The sequence below is a fragment of the Anolis sagrei genome, chromosome 3, assembly GCF_037176765.1.
Source record: "Anolis sagrei isolate rAnoSag1 chromosome 3, rAnoSag1.mat, whole genome shotgun sequence".
Taxonomy (NCBI): Eukaryota; Metazoa; Chordata; class Lepidosauria; order Squamata; family Dactyloidae; genus Anolis; species Anolis sagrei.
This window is the reverse complement of record NC_090023.1, coordinates 227,047,117-227,066,408: the sequence shown is the minus strand read 5'-3', so window position 1 is coordinate 227,066,408 and position 19,292 is coordinate 227,047,117. Positions and strand designations below refer to the sequence as shown.

Genomic DNA, 19,292 nt, shown 5'->3' with positions numbered 1-19,292 from the left:
AACCTAAGCAGCAGAAAGCCATTTGTGTTTCTATTATGTGACAGAAGTGTGATAGATGAGAAGCATCCCCGGTGGTGCAATGGGTTAAACCCTTGTGTGGCAGGACTGCTGACCGAAAGGTTGGCAGTTCGAATCTGGAGAGTGGAGTGAGCTCCCATCTGTCAGTTCCAACTTCCCTTGAGGAGACACAAGAGAAACTTCCCACAGGACGGCAAAACATCCGGGCATTCCCTGGGCAACATCCTTGCAGACAGCCAATCCTCTCATACCAGAAGCGACTTGCAGTTTCTCAAGTCACTCCTGACACGAAGAAAAAAGTATGCTAAATATTACTGGCAACAATATAGTTACCTGTCCTAGTAGCTCTTTTTTCTCATAACCAAACAGCATTAGAGAAAATGTGTTGCTGATTCCATAAATTGTACCGTCGGCTTGAACAGTTATCAATCCATTGATGGTTGTAAACACCCAGATGGTGGCACAGAAAGAACAATTCATGGGGAAGGATGTTGTGTGGTCTTCTGAAATGTCAGCCTCAACTTCGGGCTCATTGTTATCTAGTACTGGGATACTTTCTTGATCAGGCAAGTTCACTTTCAGCTTTAGGCTGAGCGGGAATGTTGTCCCTTCCCTCGCTCGGCCAACAGATCTCTGAATCTTGATATTCTGAAAGAAGAAGCCTATTGTCATATGGTAATGAATGTTTAAGCAAATACAAATATTCAATGGCAGTAGGAAGAAAACCCAATGAACTCTGACTGGGAGGAGGCCTCAATTTGCTATCACAAATTTACAGTTACGTATAAATAAGTCTATGCAGAAATGCTGTGCCCAAGTGATATTCAAGAGAACAAGTGTCAATAATTTACAATACAGTACCTGGGGTATTTTTTTGCCAGGAGTAGGGATTTGAATAGAAGGAATCAGGTCTGTTATGTAATGACCAATCACATCTTCCGAGGCGGCATAACCATGAAGCTGAGCAAAAAGCGGGTCGCAGGAAACAATCTCTCCCTTCAGATGAGAGAGATTCACAGAATTATAATTGCAAAGATGTCAATCCAAAAACATTTTGACAATATTGAAAGTAACACAAGAGGCCATAAATAACTGCCATTTTAAAACGTGGATTCCTTATCCTCCAAGGTCTAGCCATTTATGAAATATAATGTCATTCTGTCATACAACAGACATCCAAGAAAGCAGGGAATACAATGTAAAAAAATGTTTGTTTAAAAACTCATTTACATTCAAAAGTGCTTCACAAAACTCTGCAGCCCCTTTGGGTCAATAAAAAACTTCAGTGTTCTTAAATAACAGAACAGAAGAACCACCTGCCAGGCATAAATTTAGGGTTAAACCATTACAGCCGCCAACAGGTCATTTTAAACAACCTACTGAGAGTAATAACTTCAAGCTTGTACAGATACAAGCTACCAATCAAATGCATGACTTTGACAGCTAGCATGTTGTTCGTGTTGCTGAAAATCAAAACTGCTTCCGTTAAATCCTTTAATACCCATCTTACAATCTTTTAAGCAACTGTACTCACATTGCTTGTGAAAAAAACAGTAGCAGAGAGTCTTTCCACCGGCTCCAGAACAACCACACAGTATTTATTTTGATGTGTTTTAATTCTTCTGGTCCAAACAGAGACTGGGATCTTCTCATTGCTACAGGAAATAACATCTGCCTATGGATAAATAAAGCACATCGTTAAACTTCCTATCTGCAGATTACAGAATTTAATCGATCCAGTTACATACTTGTTTGCATTTATATCTGTAGAGTTTTGGAGCACGTAGTTTACATTACTCAAGAATATATATTAAGTTATTATGGCCATAGATCTGTATCAAGTTATAAAGAGATTGCTTCAGAAGGCTTCCCCAACATGCCTAAATCTTTACATGGATCCATAAGGATTATAATAATAGAGTATTGTTCAAGGTCTGTGCCTGGGCCTTTGTTGAGTAATTTACATGAAACTCCTTTTATGTGCACAGAGCTGGAAGCTCCATGCTTCACTTGGGTGTGTGTGTGTGTGTGTGTGCATGTATACACATTTTTAAAAGACCACACACTTTTTATTTACGTAGAAGTTTGAGTACTCTGAGTGTCTCATAGCTGTTACCTTTTAAATAAATGTTTTCAGTGCTATTAGACCAATATTAGAAGCATCGGTGGTGCAATGGGTTAAACCCTTGTGTCAGCAGGACTGGTCAGAGATTCTCAGACAGGTCAGAGATTCGAATCTAGGGAGAGCGTGAATGAGCTCCCTCTGTCAGCTCCAGCTCCTCATGCAGGGCCATGAGAAGCCTCCCACAAGGATGGTAAAACATCAAATATCTGGGCATCCCCTGGGCAACGTCCTTGCAGACGGCCAATTCTCTCACACCAGAAGTGACTCGAGCAAGTCACTCCTGACATGAAAAAAAAAAGCTCAATACTGGAACAGTAGATAAGGAACAGTAGCTTGCCAAAGACCACAACTGACATTGGCAATTATGTGCCACAGTGCTAGAGATCAGCAAATGATAGACTATGTCATGCTAGAAGACTTTCCGAAATAAAATTTCGCAATTTCAAATTTGTTGAAAAAATGTTCTATCATTCTACAACAACTGCAAATATGTAACATGACGTCGGAAAATATTAAAAAATAGAAATTTGCCTATAGCTGCAGTCCATCTCAAATTCAACAGGGCTCAGCAAACGTTTGTAGAACTGGATTGTAAAATTTAAGCCAAATAGCTAGTATATAAAAAGCTCCAACTGACACTTTATGGAACTGAGGATAAGCTCTCTGTGCATATGATAAAACATATTCAACTATTCTTATCTGTTCCGGAAAATCTTAACCAACAAAAGCAAGGCTCTTCTTATTTTCCTAAAATCAAATACCCACATTTCATGCATTAAATCCAAAACTTGATATATGAGAGCAAAAAGATGTCACACATTTAGTCATGCTGTAAAAAACTTGACTTATCGATACCTTCATATTTCAGGGCCTGCTCTTAAACAGCACAGTAGTAGGCTAAGCAATCCCTTCTCTGGGAGAAAACCCAAGTTAATTGTTAAACCTTGTTATGGTTAACTGGGAGTCTCTCAATGAATCCCAGGTCTATGAATTATAAATACACAATGTATAGGGCTGCACTGCAATGGCCAGAGGGTTTAGGAATGGCTGGCCTCAACCTCAATGTCTAAACAACAACAACAACAACAACAATAAAGAACTTTATTTATACCCCGCCACCATCTCCCCCAACAGGGACTTGGGGCAGCTGACATGAGGCCAAGCCCAAACAATAAATTACAATAAAATAAAATACAAATTACAAAAAATAAACAACATTGCAGTAAAATACAAAACATATGAATACAATAAGCAATATACACAAAGCATAAGAAAGCAATAAACAAACATAATGATAGTGAGTGGGCCCAAGTCTTGAGAGATGGAAACAAGACAAGATTACGTCTCTCTTACCAACAAGCTGAATTTCCAAACTAAAAGTCTATTACATTTTTTGAAAATATAAATTGAGAAGGATCAACTCAAAGACTATTCTCAACACATCAGCAGACTGAATGAGCATGCAGCCAGTCTATTAATCTTAAATTAAAATGTCTTGTTCCTGAATTTATGTATACATATTATGGTTGTGCTAAAAAAATCCATATTTATTATACATCTATACATGCATCGTGACCTATTATTTCAGTATACTGAGAAAGTTGAACACTAGATTTTTTTGCTGTAAATATACAATTTAATGCGCATACTTTGATTCTTTCGTTGCATATCTAGATGTTTTTTACAAAGCTAATCTTAAAATACTTCATTACACTTGAACAAAACCAGTTTTATTTCTGGTTTTAATATTCTATAAACTAGCTTGAGATTCAACATGAAAGGTGGGATGTACGTAAAAATAACACTAATAACACAAGTAGGATTGCTGTAGATGCCTGGCTTGTTCTTTTGTGGCTATTCAACTCTATGAAAAATAGAATAAAATAGAGGACATAATGTATATGTTAGAGAACATTTATTCCATGTCTCACACACCACTATTCCAGGAAAAACGTGTTCATGTTCTTCAGCATCAGTACGATCTTCCTTTAGTGCTTCCATAATATCCCAACTGGATTTTGAAATCATCTGAGATAATTTCTTGCCAATCACTTCCTGGGTACTATAACCAAGAAGCTTGCAAGCTTTGTCATTTGCAACTAGAATCTAAAAAGAGAAGAATAAGAACAGTGAATTTAATTTCCCTTTTACTGTTTTAAAAAGTAAAAAAAAAAACCCTTCCTGTTGTTGGCAATGGAATAATAAAACAGATGAAGTATACTAAGTCCCAACCATTCACTTAAAAGTGGAGAACACATTTGTGTATACAGAAATCTAATCCTCAGGTGACACTGCAAATCCCAGCATACCTCAGTTGTTCTGACATCCACAGTAAAGATGGCTTTGTTTGGATTACGAATAGACGTTGGCAGGGCCTGAGTAGATTCTCCCAAGGCCAGGACGTTTAAGAGGGAACAAGAAGAGGCATTGCATATTGAACAAGAGAGAGAAGTGGATTTCAACTGGGTCCAAGAGCTGTGAAGTTTGCTGGTACAGATATTCCGGGCCGCCAAGGAAGACAAGCAATAGGAATTCCATCCATTTTCTAAAGATAAAAGAAAACAAGGAACTTTCTCAAAATCAGAGATATTTCAGGAGAGCACCTTATAAATCATTCAACACAGCAATGACAGGTCCAAAAATATAACTTAATAAAAGCGCAGGGAAAGGACTCAGGCACACAACAAACAGAAAGAAGTTTAAAAGGTACTCGTAGCACTCTTTAATTCAAAGACGTAGTTAATAAGAATTGTTTTGGAATTCAATCACACACTGCTCAAGTCTGCAGCCCCCAATGAGGAGAAGTTAATTAGCATTAGAATAGTCTGTGGCTTTCCCTTCCCCCATGTCTCCTGTATGACCTTTGGGAATGTATCTCTGTCATCTCTCTTCTCTTGTTCTGCTCTCATTCTGATTGGTTGTTTAAGGTAAAGGTAAAGCTTTTTCCCTGACATTAAGTCCAGTTGTGTCCTGACTTTGGGGGTTGGTGCTCATCTCAGTTTCTAAGCCGAAGAGCCAACGTTGTCCATAGACACCTCCAAGGTCATGTGATCGCATGCTTACATGGAGCGCCGTTACCTTCCCGCCGGAGCAGTACCTATTGATGTACTCACATTTGCATGTTTTCGAACTGCTAGGTTGGCAGAAGCGGGAGCTCATGCTGCTCCCCGGATTCGAACCTGCGACCTTTCGGTCAGCAAGTTCAGCAGCTGAGCACTTTAATCCACTACGCCACCGGGGGCAATAGATACTTTTCTACTGCAAGTTTTTTGAATCTGACTTCTGCCTTCTTACATCTTAGTATGGAGAGTGTGTGTTGTGTGCTTTGAGATTTCTCCCTGCTTATGTGTCAGGAGAGATGTAGTGATTGAGTTTTTTTCCTCTCGTGAAACCTTAGAGGAGATGGGTGTTAAGAGTAGCTCAGACCCAGTTCTTGATTATTATTTATTTCTTATTATTGTAAATAAATCTTTTGTGATTTTTTAAGATTAGACTCTGCCTGCCTAAACTCTAAATTCTTTACAGCCACATCACACAGCACTTCACGCTCTGCTCGCTAGTGAACTGATGCTCAACTTGTGTATCCTGTTTGTTTTTGGATGCTCTGCTGTATATTTTAGGGTAGATTTCCCTAACAAGAATTATATCAGTTTCTTTGGAGTAATATCTCGAACAGGCACAGGGTACCTGCAGTGGATAGCAATCATTATATGAATGGCATGGGATGAAATAATAATAATAATTGTATTTATTATTATATTTATTTATACCTCGCTTTACCTCTCCCAAAGGGCACTCAAAGTAGCTTGACATATACACTTTAAAATATACAAATATGCAAACATTAAAACAGAATTAAACAGCACTAAAATCCATCAAAACATATTCAAAGGTAAACACCACAGCACTCAAAGCACCCAGTACTCAAAGAACAATATCTATTAGGAAATAATAATAATAATAATAATAATAATAATAATTTATTTGTATTAGGAAATAGTACAATCCTAATCCGAGGAGCTCCCACAGCACTCTAAGCATGCAGTACTCAAAGTACAATATCGATTAGGAAATAATAATAATAATAATAATAATAATAATAACTTATTTGTGTTAGGAAATAGTACAATCCTAATCCGAGGAGCTCCCGTCTGTCAGTTCCAGTTTCTCATGCAGGATCATGAGAGAAGCCTCCCTTGCAGACAGTCAATTCTCTCACACCAGAAGCTACTTAGTTTCTCAAGTAGCTCCTGACACGAAAAAAATGTATGTTAGGAAACAAATATCTCCAGAACTCAAAGATACTTATGATGCACTACTGCTCCTTTTTCCAGTAAATATCCTCCACAATTACCATTAACTTACATCAGTCTCCTCCAACCTGCTTGTCAATATGTTTTTGACTACAGCCCAAGAATTGGTGGGATTTGTAGTACAGCACATCTGGGGGAATCTGCTTTAATGTTTCCTTTTCAGACCAGCTTCTTTGTAAAATAGTTCCATCCAATAGCCCAAGTTGCTGAAAGGGATATTTCTACTTTTCATTGAGAAGAAGGTGCTGCCAAATACATTACCTGACAAAGATGTTTTCTTCTTGCAAAGCTTGGAGAGGCCGCTTTTCCTTTTCTTGTTGGTCCATGGAAAGGTCTTGCTCAGCTCTTCGCAGACCCCAGGAAGGCTTAGGGTTACCGAAGACCCCAAAGAGGCCTCCTTCAAAGAGGGGCCCTCCTTGGATGACATGCTCACATCTGCATCCGGGCGCTGCTTTCCCCTAAAAAATCTAGCATCTCTAATAGAAACATGAACAGCAAGTCAGATCTGGGACTCAGCAGGTCAACTTCAATATCTTTGGATGCACCTATGCCAGGCATGGGCAAATTCGGGCCCTCCAGGTGTTTTGGACCAACTCCCACAATTCCTAACAGCCGGTAGGCTGTTAGGAATTGTGGGAGTTGAAGTCCAAAACACCTGGAGGGCCCAAGTTTGCCCAGTCCTGGTCTACAAAGTATATATTAAACATGAATGGTTTTCATGTTTAGACTTGGGTTCCCATCTCCAAGATCACTCATTATTATTATCAAATCCTTTGTTGTTGTTGTTATGCATGTGGATTCAAATACAGATATTCCAAAATCCAACAAAATCGACAAGTATGGTTCCAGGCATTTCAGACATGGGAGACTCATGTTTATTATTTATGCTCTGGTTTTATTTTGTTGTATTATGTTGTCCGGGCTTGGCCCCATGTAAGCCGCTCCGTCCCCATCGGGGAGATGGTGGCGGGGTATAAATAAAGTTTATTATTATTTATTATCTATATCTATCATAATGGAGCCCACGGTAGCGCAGTGGGTTAAACTGCTGGCTGCTAAACTTGTTGACTGAAAGGTCGCGGGTTCGAATCCGGGGATTGGCATGAGCTTCCGCTGTCAGCCACAGCTTCTGTCAACCTAGCAGTTTGAAAACATGCAAATGTGAGTAGATCAATAGGTACCACTCCGGCAGGAAGGTAATGGCGCTCCTTGAGTCATGCCAACTACATGACCCTGGAGGTGTATGCGGGCAATGCTAGCTCTTTGGCTTAGAAATGAATATGAGCACCAACCCCAAGAGTCGGACACAACTGGATTTAATGTCAGGGGGAAACCTTTACCTATCTATCGTAATATCTATCGTAATTATGCTATTACTAGCCATCCCCTGCCACACGTTGCTGTGGCCCAGTCTGTGTATATGTGTTTTGTGTGTGTATATGCGTATATATGTATATATATATATGTGTGTATATGTGGTGGCCCCCCGACTCTGGAACACCCTCCCAAAAGATCTTAGACAGGCCCCTACATTGGCAGTCTTTAGAAAGAACTTGAAGACCTGGCTGTTCCGATGTGCCTTTCTAGAATAGGAATCTCCAATAACAAGTCCTCAAAGCACTTTATTAGAATTAAGATTGCTGCACACTGCACACTGCACTTACCCTATAATCCTTACATATCACCTGCCACATCAGCACTTTTAATCCTGTACCCATTACTCTGGCCCAGTTTTATAGTGTCTTGATGTATTGTTTATTTCTTGTTGTTTAATATTGCTTTAACTGTTTTTAATTTGCTTTAAGTGTTGTATTGTTATGTTGTGTTTTTGAGGCCTTGGCCTTTGTAAGCCAAATCGAGTCCTTCGGGGTACAAATAAAGATAATAATAATAATAATATATGTGTATGTTTTTGTATATATGTAGTTTTGTGCATGTGTTGTAATGTTGTTTTGTTTTGTTTTTTGGCGTGTTAAGTTTCTTCTGTTGTGTTTTTCAGTGTTTTTATGAGTGATGGTCACTCGTTGGCCTAATAGGTGTATTGTGTCCAAATATGGTGTCAATTCGTCCAGTGGTTTTTGAGTTATGTTAATCCCACAAATGAACATTACATTGGGTTGTTGTAGGTTTTTTCGGGCTACATGGCCATTTTCTTGAGGCATTTTCTCCTGACGTATCGCCTGCATCTATGGCAAGCATCCTCAGAAGTAGTGAGGTCTGTTGGAAGTAGGAAAATGGGTTTATATATCTGTGGAATGACCAGGGTGGGACAAAGGACTCTTGTCTGCTGGAGCTAGGTGTGAATGATAGATAGATAGATATTGTAATATCTGTAATTATATCTATCATATTAATAGAATTACCTACAGACCCACTAAGAAAATCCAACAAACGCTATGTTCAGCAAAGAACAAGAGTGATCCTCTCACTTCTGCAGGAGTCTACCTTATACCATGCAGCTGTGGACAAGTCTACCACCAAACAGGGCATTGACCAAACACGAATCACGGAACATGAAAGGCACTGCAGACTAACTCAACCAGAGAAAAGCACTTGATGAACCAACCTGGACACAGCATATTACTTGAGAACACAGAACACACAGATCACTCTATGTCAGACTACACAGAAAATACATTGGAACACATAAGCATGTGGACAATTTCAACAGAAAGGAGGAAAGCATGAAAATGAACAAAATCTGACTACCCATACCTCTAAAATCAGGGCAGTGAATAAAGAGCAACACTCAAAAAGCAGGCGAATTCCAGGCAAGAATCAATCAGGGCCAGCTAACACCCCCAACAAAGGATCCCCCAGGCAGTAACCAGCCAGGCTTTGAAGCTACAAGGCCATTCAATGCTAATCACACTTGCTTCAAGCAGACAAGAGTTCTTTCTCCCACCTTGGACATCCCAGATATATAAACCCAATTTTTCTAGTTTCCAACAGACCTCACAACCTCTCAAGATGCCTGCCATAGATGTGGGCGAAACGTCAGGAGAGAATGCTTCTGGAACATGGCCATGCAGCCCGGAAAACTCACAGCAACCTTGAATCTGTGCCTTAAGCAAAATACAGCTCCCATGACTCTACACAGCTATGGCAGTTCAAGTGGAGTCAAACTGCATTGCTTCTACAGTGCAGATACATCCTAGAAAATCCAATACTTGGGGGTGGAGCAGTCGACTCAAAAAGAAGCCAGAACTGTGGTTACCTATCCCAGAGGGGAATACACTCTGCACATGCTCAGAGGCTGCCTTGCTCTTCCTTCCATGTACCCCTGGTGCTGACAAGAGGCTCCAGCCCTTTCTCGGCCGCTCAGCTAACCTTCCCCCGAGGCGAAAGCTTGGAGCCTCGAGGTCTGTCCGAAGGCGGAACACGAGGAGGCGGAGACCTTCGAAAGCCAATGGCCGTGAGAACCCTATAATTGACCGACTCCGCGTCCAATCAATGTCATGGCCCAATGTTCGAAAGGAACGACAACAATAGCAACAAAAATTCCCGCGCAAACAGTTGCTAAGGACGCGACAGAGTGGCTCAAGATGGATTGATCAAGGATCCCCACCCCACTGATTTTGGGCGCGTCTGCACTGTAGAATTAATGCAGTTTGGCAGCACTTTAAATGCCCTGGCTCAGGGCTATGGATTCATAAGAGCTGTAGTTTAATGGGTGAACCAACACACTTGGACAGAAGGAGAGTTCTGGGGTTGGTTCTACACTTCCCTATAATCCAGTGGTTCTCAACCTGTGGGTCCCCAGGTGTTTTAGCCAACAACTCCCAGAAATCCCAGCCAGTTTACCAACTGTTAGGACTTCTGGGAGTTGAAGGCCAAAACATCTGGGGACCCACAGGCTGAGAACCACTGCTATAATCCAGTTTCAGAATATGGATTATCTACAGTAAACCGGATTGTATCAGTCTACACTGGCCAGTAATCCAGTTTCAGAAAGGGGATTAACTGCATTGATCTGGATTATAGGGCAATGTATAATCCGGTTTACTCTTACACTTTCCTATAATCCAGTTTCAGAATATGGGTTATCTACAGTAAACAGGATTATATCAGTCTACACTGCCCTGTAATCCAGTTTCAGAAAGGGGATTAACTGCATTGATCTGGATTATAGGGCAATGTATAATCCGGTTTACTCTTACACTTTCCTATAATCCAGTTTCAGAATATGGGTTATCTACAGTAAACAGGATTATATCAGTCTACACTGCCCTGTAATCCAGTTTCAGAAAGGGGATTAACTTCATTGATCTGGATTATAGGGCAGTGTAGACTGATATAATACGGTTTACTGTAGATAATCCATATTCTGAAACTGGATTATAGTGCGGTGTAGATCCTGTCTATGGAATCCTGGGAATGTAGTCTTTCAAGGTCTTCAGCTTTCTTTGCCCAAGAGCAAAGAAATAAGGTAGCATTAATTTGGGGGTTTTGGGGTTTTTTATTTTGTTTTTAGTTTTTGTTATTGTTTTGAGATATATAAATATCACAGGGAGGAGGGAGCAAGCTTGTTTCTGCTTCCCTGGAGACTAGGACACAGAACAATGGCTTCAAACTACAAGAAGGGAGATTCCACCTTAACATTAGGAAGAATTTCCTGACTGTGAGAGCCGTTCAGCTGTGGAACTCTCTGCCCTGGAGTGTGGTAGAGGCTCCTTCTTTGGAAGCTTTTAAATAGAGGCTGGATGGTCATCTGTTAGGGGTGCTTTGAATGCAATATTCCTGCTTCTTGGCAAGGGGTTGGACTGGATGGCCCAAATCTATGATACTATGATTCCTCGTCCTTCACAGTAAACGAGGATGAAAAGAGAACAATTAAAAAAAAAATTCCAAATACACATAGGCCTCTATATCTATGGATTCAACCATCTATGGCTTGAAAATACTAAAAAAAAAATAATTGAAGAGCAAACGTTGATTTAGCCATTTTATATACACGACACAATTTTACTATGGCATTGCATGTGATGGAACTTGAGCATCCTAAGATTTTGGTATCCAAAAAAGTGTTGAAACAAAACGCCAGCAGATAGCAAGGCTCCATCTACAATGCTATATCATGCAGTTTCAAAATATACACCTATGCAGAGGAAAGAGTTAGAAAATATATAATCTTTTATTTAATAATAATAATAATAATAATAATGCCTTTAAGGTAAAGGTTGTCCCCTGACATTAATTCCAGTTATGTCCAACTCTGGGGTGTGGTGCTCATCTCCATTTCTAAGCTGAAGAGCCAGTGTCGTCCATAGGTACCTTCAAGGTCATGTGGCCGGCATGACTGCATGCAGCGCCGTTACCTTCCCGCCGGAGCGGTACCTATTGATCTACTCACATTTGCATGTTTTCGAACTGCTAGGTTGGCATAAGCTAGGGCTGACAGCGGAAGCTCACGCTGCTCCCCGGAATCGAACCTGCGACCTTTCAGTCCACAAGCTCAGCAGCTCAGCACTTTAACCCACTGCACCACCGGGGGCTCCAATAATGCCTTTATCTATATAAATAAAAATGTAATGTTTGTTTGCGGGGGATAAAGTGAAGGATGTGCGACAATTTGTACCTTTCTCTCCAATATCAGAGTAACACTATTCCGTATTCTACAGATCAGAGCTTTCTAAACATTTCATGTTGGTGACACACTTTTAGACTGGCATCATTTTGAGACACAGTAATCACTAGCAAACCAGAAGTCAAACCAAGCCCTCATAATGAGATGTGGACACATAAAAGGTAAAGGTTTTGCCCTGACATTAAGTCTAGTGATGTCCGACTCTGGGGAGTAGCGCTCATCTCCATTTCTAAGCCGAAGAGCTAGCGTTGTCCATAGACACCTCCAAAGTCATGTGGCCAGCATGACTGTATGGAGCACTGTTATCTTCTCACAGAAGCGGTACCTATTGATCTACTCACATTTGCATACTTTGGCAGAATCTGGGCATAACAGCAGGAGCAAACCTGGATCGAACCACCGACCTTTTGGTCAGCAAGCTCAGCAGCTCAGCAGTTTAATCCACTGCATCACCAGGGGGACCATACATAAATTGTAATAACAAAATTTATGGTAACGCAACATATCTCATTAAAATGCTTTTGCTTCACAGAAGTTAATCTGGAATTGGTTTTACAGCTTGCTGCCAGTTCTGCACTTTGAAGTTGTAGCTGTCATGATAGCCAATGTGATGCTGGGACTCTTTTATCAAGTATTTAAAATACTGTGCCATTTTCACCCTCATTTTGGCGGGGACAAGAGACAGGGCCTTCTCAGTAGTGGCCCCTTGGCTAGGGAGATCAGATCTGCTCCCTTGATGTTGTGGAAGCAAGTTAAAATGTGGCTATTCGAGCAAGCGTTTACAAAGACAGAGTTGCTAATATAGGAAATTGAATGACCTGACAATGGAATTGGACAATGCTGAGAATAATGAGACACTGATGATGATGTTTTTATTGCTTTTGTGATGTCTTATACTGTTTAATGTTTTTTATCTATATTATGTTTTATGTATACTGATTTGTTGGAAACCGCCTTGAGTCGCCAATTGGCTAAGAAAGGCGGTATACAATTACAGTAAATAAATAAATAAATTTTTAATAGCTTTAGAGTACATTTACAAAGTGGAATGAATGCAGTTTGACACCGCTTTAACTGCCATGGCTCAATGAAATCCTGGGAGTTGTGGGGGTTTTTGGGGGGCACCAGCACTGATTGGCAAGGAAGGCTACAAGTTCCAGGATTCAATAGTGTTACACCATGTCAGACTGCATTAATTCTACAGTATAAATGCACCCCTATAGTGTTTAATTAGTGTTACATCCCAATGAATATATTTGGGGTTACAATAAATGTATAATGGAGACAGGTACATTAACTATATGTAAATCAGAGGTTGGAAAGTAATGCTTTCACATGTATTGTCAAAGGCTTTCATGGCTGGAAACACTGGGTTGTTGTAGGTTTTTTCGGGCTATATGGCCATGTTCTAGAGGCATTCTCTCCTGACGTTTCACCTGCATCTATGGCAAACATCCTCAGAGGTTGTCCGGCACAACTTCCATCAAATATTGACCATAGAATTGCACTGAAAAACCTAGAGATTCCTAGAGAAATGTTCTCACTAGGAACTCATTTGTCTTTCAACATGACTCTATGATCAACTTATGGCAGAGGTTGGTCATAAAGTTGCACTGGAAGACCTACAGAGAACACTTTAATGAAATCCATGAAAGATCAAATCTGGAAAAGTCAAACCCACAAGTATGGAGGTTTGACTGTAATGGCAAAACACAATATTTATATTAAATATTAGATAGAGGCCATAGTAGCACAGTGGTTAAAGCTGCAAGCTGCAGAAAAGGCCGCTGACCGAAGGGTCAATAGTTTGAAGCTGTGAGTCGGGGTGAGCTCCCGGCTGTTAGTCCTAGCTTCTGCCAACCTAGCAGTTCGAAAGCATGCAATGCGAGTACATCAATACGTACTGCCTCTGTGGGAAGGTTTAAAGGGCTCCCCATGCAACCATGCTGACAAAAAGATCGGAGATGTCTATGGACAGCAGGCTCCTTCGGCATGGAAAATGGAACAAGAGCCCTTCCCCATGGCTGGAGGTTGAACATTGCCTCCAGATGCCAGAAATGGAAAAAGGGGGTGGCCTTTACACAAACAATGACCTTATTGTATGTCATTGTTTGTGTAAAAAGGCATTGAATGCTTGCCTTATATGTGTTCCGTAATCTGTTCTGAGTCCCTCCAGGGAGATAAAGCAGACTATAAATAAAGCGTATTATTATTATTATTATTATTATTATTATTATTATTATTATTATGGAGCCCCGGTGGTGCAGTAAGTTAACTGCTGAGCTGTTAAACTTGTTAACCGAAAGGTCACAGGTTCGAATTCAGGGAGCGGCAATCTGCTAGGTTAGCTTCTGCCAACCTAGCAGATTGAAAACATACAAATGTGAGTAAATCAATAGGTACCGCTTCGGCAGGAAGGTAACGGCACTCCATGCAGTCATGCCGGCCACATGGCCTTGGAGGTGTCTATGGACAATGCCGGCTCTTCGGCTTAGAAATGGAGATGAGCACCACCCCCCAGAGTTAGACACGACTGGACTTAATGTCAGGGGAAAACCTTTACCTTTATTATTATTATATTACATAACTAGCTAAGAAAAGCCTATGAAATTAATCGGGTAGCCAGAAGAAATATACTTAGTATATAGTACTTGATTACGGAAATTTGTCACAGATGATAAAATACGGTAGTAAATATGGTTTAAATATTTTTTTATTATTAGCAAACTAATATTTAAAATGACACAATGCATGTTATTATATATTTCACATAAAAGTTTAAACATTCAAGCAAACAAAGATCCAATTTTAAAAATATATCACTCCTAAACTGGTATCTCTGCTTTTTTCCAAAGAGGCAGAATATATAAGAAAATAACATTCAATCTCGAGAAGCAGGGCTTTCTTCTCATTATTATTATTATTATTATTATTATTATTATTACAGGCTTGTAAAATTTTTAAAAAGGGAATTAGTCAAAAGCAGTATGACTTTGGGCACATCTACTCTGCAGAATTAATGCCATTTGGCACCAATTTAACTGCCATGGATCAATACTATGGAGTCCTGGGAATTGTAATTTGGTACCATCCTACTTTGGAGAAGGAAAACATATTTTATAAAACGACAGCTCTCATGATTCTGTAGTACTGATCCATAGCAGTTAAAATGTGGCCAAACTGCATTAAACCTACAGTGCAAGCACATCCTGAGTGTATAGAGTATGCATACCAATGCATCCATATTCAATGGCAGAATGCCACTATTGTTTCCATCACTGAGAGTAGGATAGCCAAGAAAAGCCTTCATTCTGTCTCCCTTTTTTTGGAAGCAGCTCATTTTTAATCTGACTCTTTCTTAGGCCCTTTTCACACAGTTGCATAAAATCCCACATTATCTGCCTTGAACTGGAATATATGGCAGTGTGGACTCAGATAACCCAGTTCAAAGCAGATATTGTGGGATTTTCTGTCTTGATATCCTGGGTTATATGCCTTCATGGAAGGGCCCTTATGCTTTTTAGACAGGCTTATCCATAAATGCATGAATGTAATATATAGTAGGCTCTCATTTAAACGGCACTCAAGCAAATGGCAAAATGATAATAAAATAAATAGAATTAATTATAAAAGCAAATAAAGGCAATTTATAACACAGTAAAAACAGTAAAATTGTGTTCTATTGAGTTTGTCTTTTATTTGCTTCTAATTACTGTATTTCAACATGAAGTCAATACAGAGTTTATGGCATTGGTATAGTATGGTGAGCCTTTTAAATATATAACTCTCAACCAACCAGAAACTATATTTATCCGGCATGGGTGCGTATTAACTGAGGGCACTTCCACACAGCCATATAACCCAGAATATCAAGACATAAAAAAATCCCACAATATCGGCTTTGAACTGGGTTATCTGGGTCCACACTGCCATATAACGTGTCCAGAGGAGGGCAACTAAAATGATCAAGGGTCTAGAGAACAAGCCCTATGAGGAGAGGTTTAAAGAGCTGGGCATGTTTAGCCTACAGAAGAGAAGGCTGAGAGGAGACATGATGAAGGCCATGTATCCATATGTGAGGAGAGGTCATAGGGAGGAGGGAGCACACTTGTTTTCTGCCGGCCTGGAGACTAGGACGCAGAACAATGGCTTCAAATGGATGTCGAGATATTGGGAATATAGATATTTATACATATATTGTATATACATTAGAAGCACTGAAGTATAGAAAAATCAGGTTCTCTCTGTATGAGGAAGCCAAGCTGACAGGACAGAGGAATGCTGAAGGAGATCTGTGTTGAAAGGGGAGGAGAAGGGGGGGTATGTTATCTATACACTACAAAGACTAATATAGCTTAGCACAGGCCATATCTTCTTACTTCTAAAAGTAAGGAGTTTCTCTCCCTCCCTCCTGACAGGTCAAAAGTAAGCCCCTGGTGGATCTATGTAAGCTGAATTCTAGTTATCTCTATTGCTGTAAGCTGCTTTAGAAAAAAAATATAGAGACATGCCCCTTGCATGTAGGAAGATATAATTTTATATGTCTATGATGCAAAAGTGACATAGTGATGATTTTATGTATGTAGAAGCATGTTTCTTTGTTTACCTGCATTTGAAGATGTATATAAGGTAAAGTCAATCCTTTATTGGGGCTCTAGTTGGCTTTTGGACGTGATTCCACGCCAGGGTCTCAGCTGAAAATAAACATACCTTTTCCGCCTCAAACAAAGGATCGCTCTTGGTATTATCTCTCCTATCAGCCATAACAAAACTACAGGAAAGGAGATTCCACCTGAACATTAGGAAGAACTTCCTGAGTGTGAGAGCTTTTCAGCAGTGGAACTCTCTGCCTTGGACTGTGATGGAAGCTCCTTCTTTGGAGGATTTTAAGCAGAGGCTGGATGGCCATCTGTCAGGGGTGCTTTGAATGTGATTTTCCTGCTTCTTGGCAGGAGGTTGGACTGGATGGGCCATGAGGTCTTTTCCAACTCTATAATTCTATATTCCAGTTCAAAGCAGATAATGTTACTAACAGAAGCGGCGCTCGGGGAGCATACTACTCCTCTGTTGTGCCAGCTCCACTGGCTGCCAGTTTGCTTTGGGCACAATTCAAAGTGCTGGCTTTAGCCTATAAAGCCCAACTTACCTGTCCAAATGCATCTCCTCCTATGAACCAACTAGGACGTTAAGATCATCTGGGGAGGCCCTGCTCTCGATCCTGCCTGCGTCACAAATACATTTGGCGGGGTGAGAGACAGGGCCTTCTCAGTGGTAGCCCCTCAGCTCTGGAACACCCTTCCAAAGGACATCAGATCAGACCCCTCGCTTTTAACATTCCGGAGGAAAGTTAAGACCTGGCTGTTTGAGCAAGTGTTTGGAAATCTTTAAGGCAGTGTAATAGACATAGGAATATGGAACGATTGGATGACAAGACTGGACCTTGTTTTTAACTAGGAGACGGAAATGTTTTATTGATCTTATTATGATTATATATTATATAGAATCATAGAATCCTAGAGTTGGAAGAGACCTCATGGGTCATCCAGTCCAACCCCCTGCCAAAAAGCAGGAATATTGCATTCAAAGCATCCCTGACAGATGGCCATCCAGCCTGTTTAAAAGTTTCCAAAGAAGGAGCCTCCGCCACACTCCGGGGCAGAGAGTTCCACTGCTGAACGGCTCTCACAGTCAGGAAGTTCTTCCTCATGTTCAGATGGAATCTCCTTTCTTGTAGTTTGAAGCCATTGTTTCATGTCCAAGTCTCCAGGGAAGCAGAAAACAAGCTTGCTCCCTCCTCCCTGTGGCTTCTTCTCACATATTTATACATGGCTATCATGTATCCTCTCAGCCTTCTCTTCTTCAGGCTAAACATGCCCAGCTCCTTAAGCCGCTCCTCATAGGGCTTGTTCTCCAGACCTTTTATCATTTTAGTCACCCTCCTCTGGACACATTCCAGCTTGTCAATATCTCTCTTGAATTGTGGTGCCCAGAATTGGACACAATATTCCAGGTGTGGTCTAACCAAGGCAGAATAGAGGGGTAGCATTACTTCCCTAGATCTAGACCAGGGGTCCTCAAACTAAGTCCCAGGGGCCGAATGCGGCACTCCAAGGTCATTTACCCGGCCCTCGCTTAGGGTCAACCTAAGTCTGTAATGATTTGAAAGCACACAACAACAACAATCCTATCTCATCAGCCAAAAGCAGGCCCACACTTCCCATTGAAATACTAATAAATTTGTATTTGTTAAAATTGTTCTTCATTTTAATTATTGTATTGTTTTTAAGGTTTTTTTGCATTACAAATAAGATATGTGCAGTGTGCATAGGAATTCATTCATTTTTTTCTAAATTATAATTCGGCCCTCCAACAGTTTGAAGGACTGTGACCTGGCCCTCTGTTTAAAAAGTTTGTGCACCCCTGATCTAGACACTATGCTCCTATTGATGTAGGCCAAAATCCCATTGGCTTTTTTTGCTGCCACATCACATTGTTGGCTCATGCTTAACTTGTTGTCCACGAGGATCAAGATCTTTTTAATATGTTAATGTTTTAAATGTTTTATGTTGTTTGGGCATTGAATTTTGCCTCTGTAAACCGCCATGAGTCGCCCACGGGCTGAGAAAGGCGGTATACAAATATAGTAAATAAATAAACAAACAAACAACCAATAAATAAATGTGGGATTTTTTTTTCAGCTGTGTGGAAGGGGCCTGAGAATCTGCTCTATATGGCAATGAGAAACAACAGCATAAAAAAAAAACATTAACACCAGAACATGTCGCCCACAGGCTTTTTATTATTATTATTTCGTGTCAGAACAGCCAGTCAATTATATTACATTTCTAACAGAACAAAGCAAACAAACAGACATAATACAAAATTTGTGAGTTTGGTAGTTGATTAAATGTCCTTTGACCAGTATCTGGCCACTTGGAGTGCCTCTGATGTTGCCGCAAGGAGGTCCTCCATTGTGCATGTGGCAAGGCTCAGGTTGCATTTGCAGCAGGTGGTCAGTGGTTTGCTCCTCTCTGCACTCGCATGTCGAGGATTCCACTTTGTAGCCCCATTTCTGAAGGTTGGCTCTGCATCTCGTGGTGCCAGAGCGCAGTCTGTTCAGCGCCTTCCAAGTCGCTGAGTCCTCTGTGTGCCCAGGGGGGAGTCTCTCATTTGGTATCAGCCATTGGTTGAGGTTCTGGGTTTGAGCCTCCACTTTTGGACTCTCACTTGCTGAGGTATTCCAGCGAGT

General features: G+C 40.6%; 1 protein-coding gene across 4 annotated transcripts in view; it reads right to left on the bottom strand.

Moving 5' to 3' along the window:
• Window positions 1-9,840, bottom strand: part of PASK (PAS domain containing serine/threonine kinase) — a 31,207-nt gene extending 21,367 nt beyond the window's left edge. For 3 of the 4 annotated variants that reach the window (XM_060767948.2, XM_060767949.2, XM_060767950.2), the window contains exons 1-7: window positions 9,674-9,840; window positions 6,718-6,932; window positions 4,453-4,688; window positions 4,079-4,249; window positions 1,553-1,693; window positions 880-1,014; window positions 352-666 (exon numbers count right to left, since the gene is read on the bottom strand). In XM_060767948.2, coding sequence (XP_060623931.2) covers window positions 352-666; window positions 880-1,014; window positions 1,553-1,693; window positions 4,079-4,249; window positions 4,453-4,688; window positions 6,718-6,883 — 1,164 coding nt within the window. In that variant the 5' untranslated portion in view covers window positions 6,884-6,932; window positions 9,674-9,840. The remainder of the gene's footprint in view (window positions 1-351; window positions 667-879; window positions 1,015-1,552; window positions 1,694-4,078; window positions 4,250-4,452; window positions 4,689-6,717; window positions 6,933-9,673) is intronic. The other variant, XM_067465941.1, reaches the window with a different exon arrangement.
• Window positions 9,841-19,292: the final 9,452 nt, after the last annotated feature.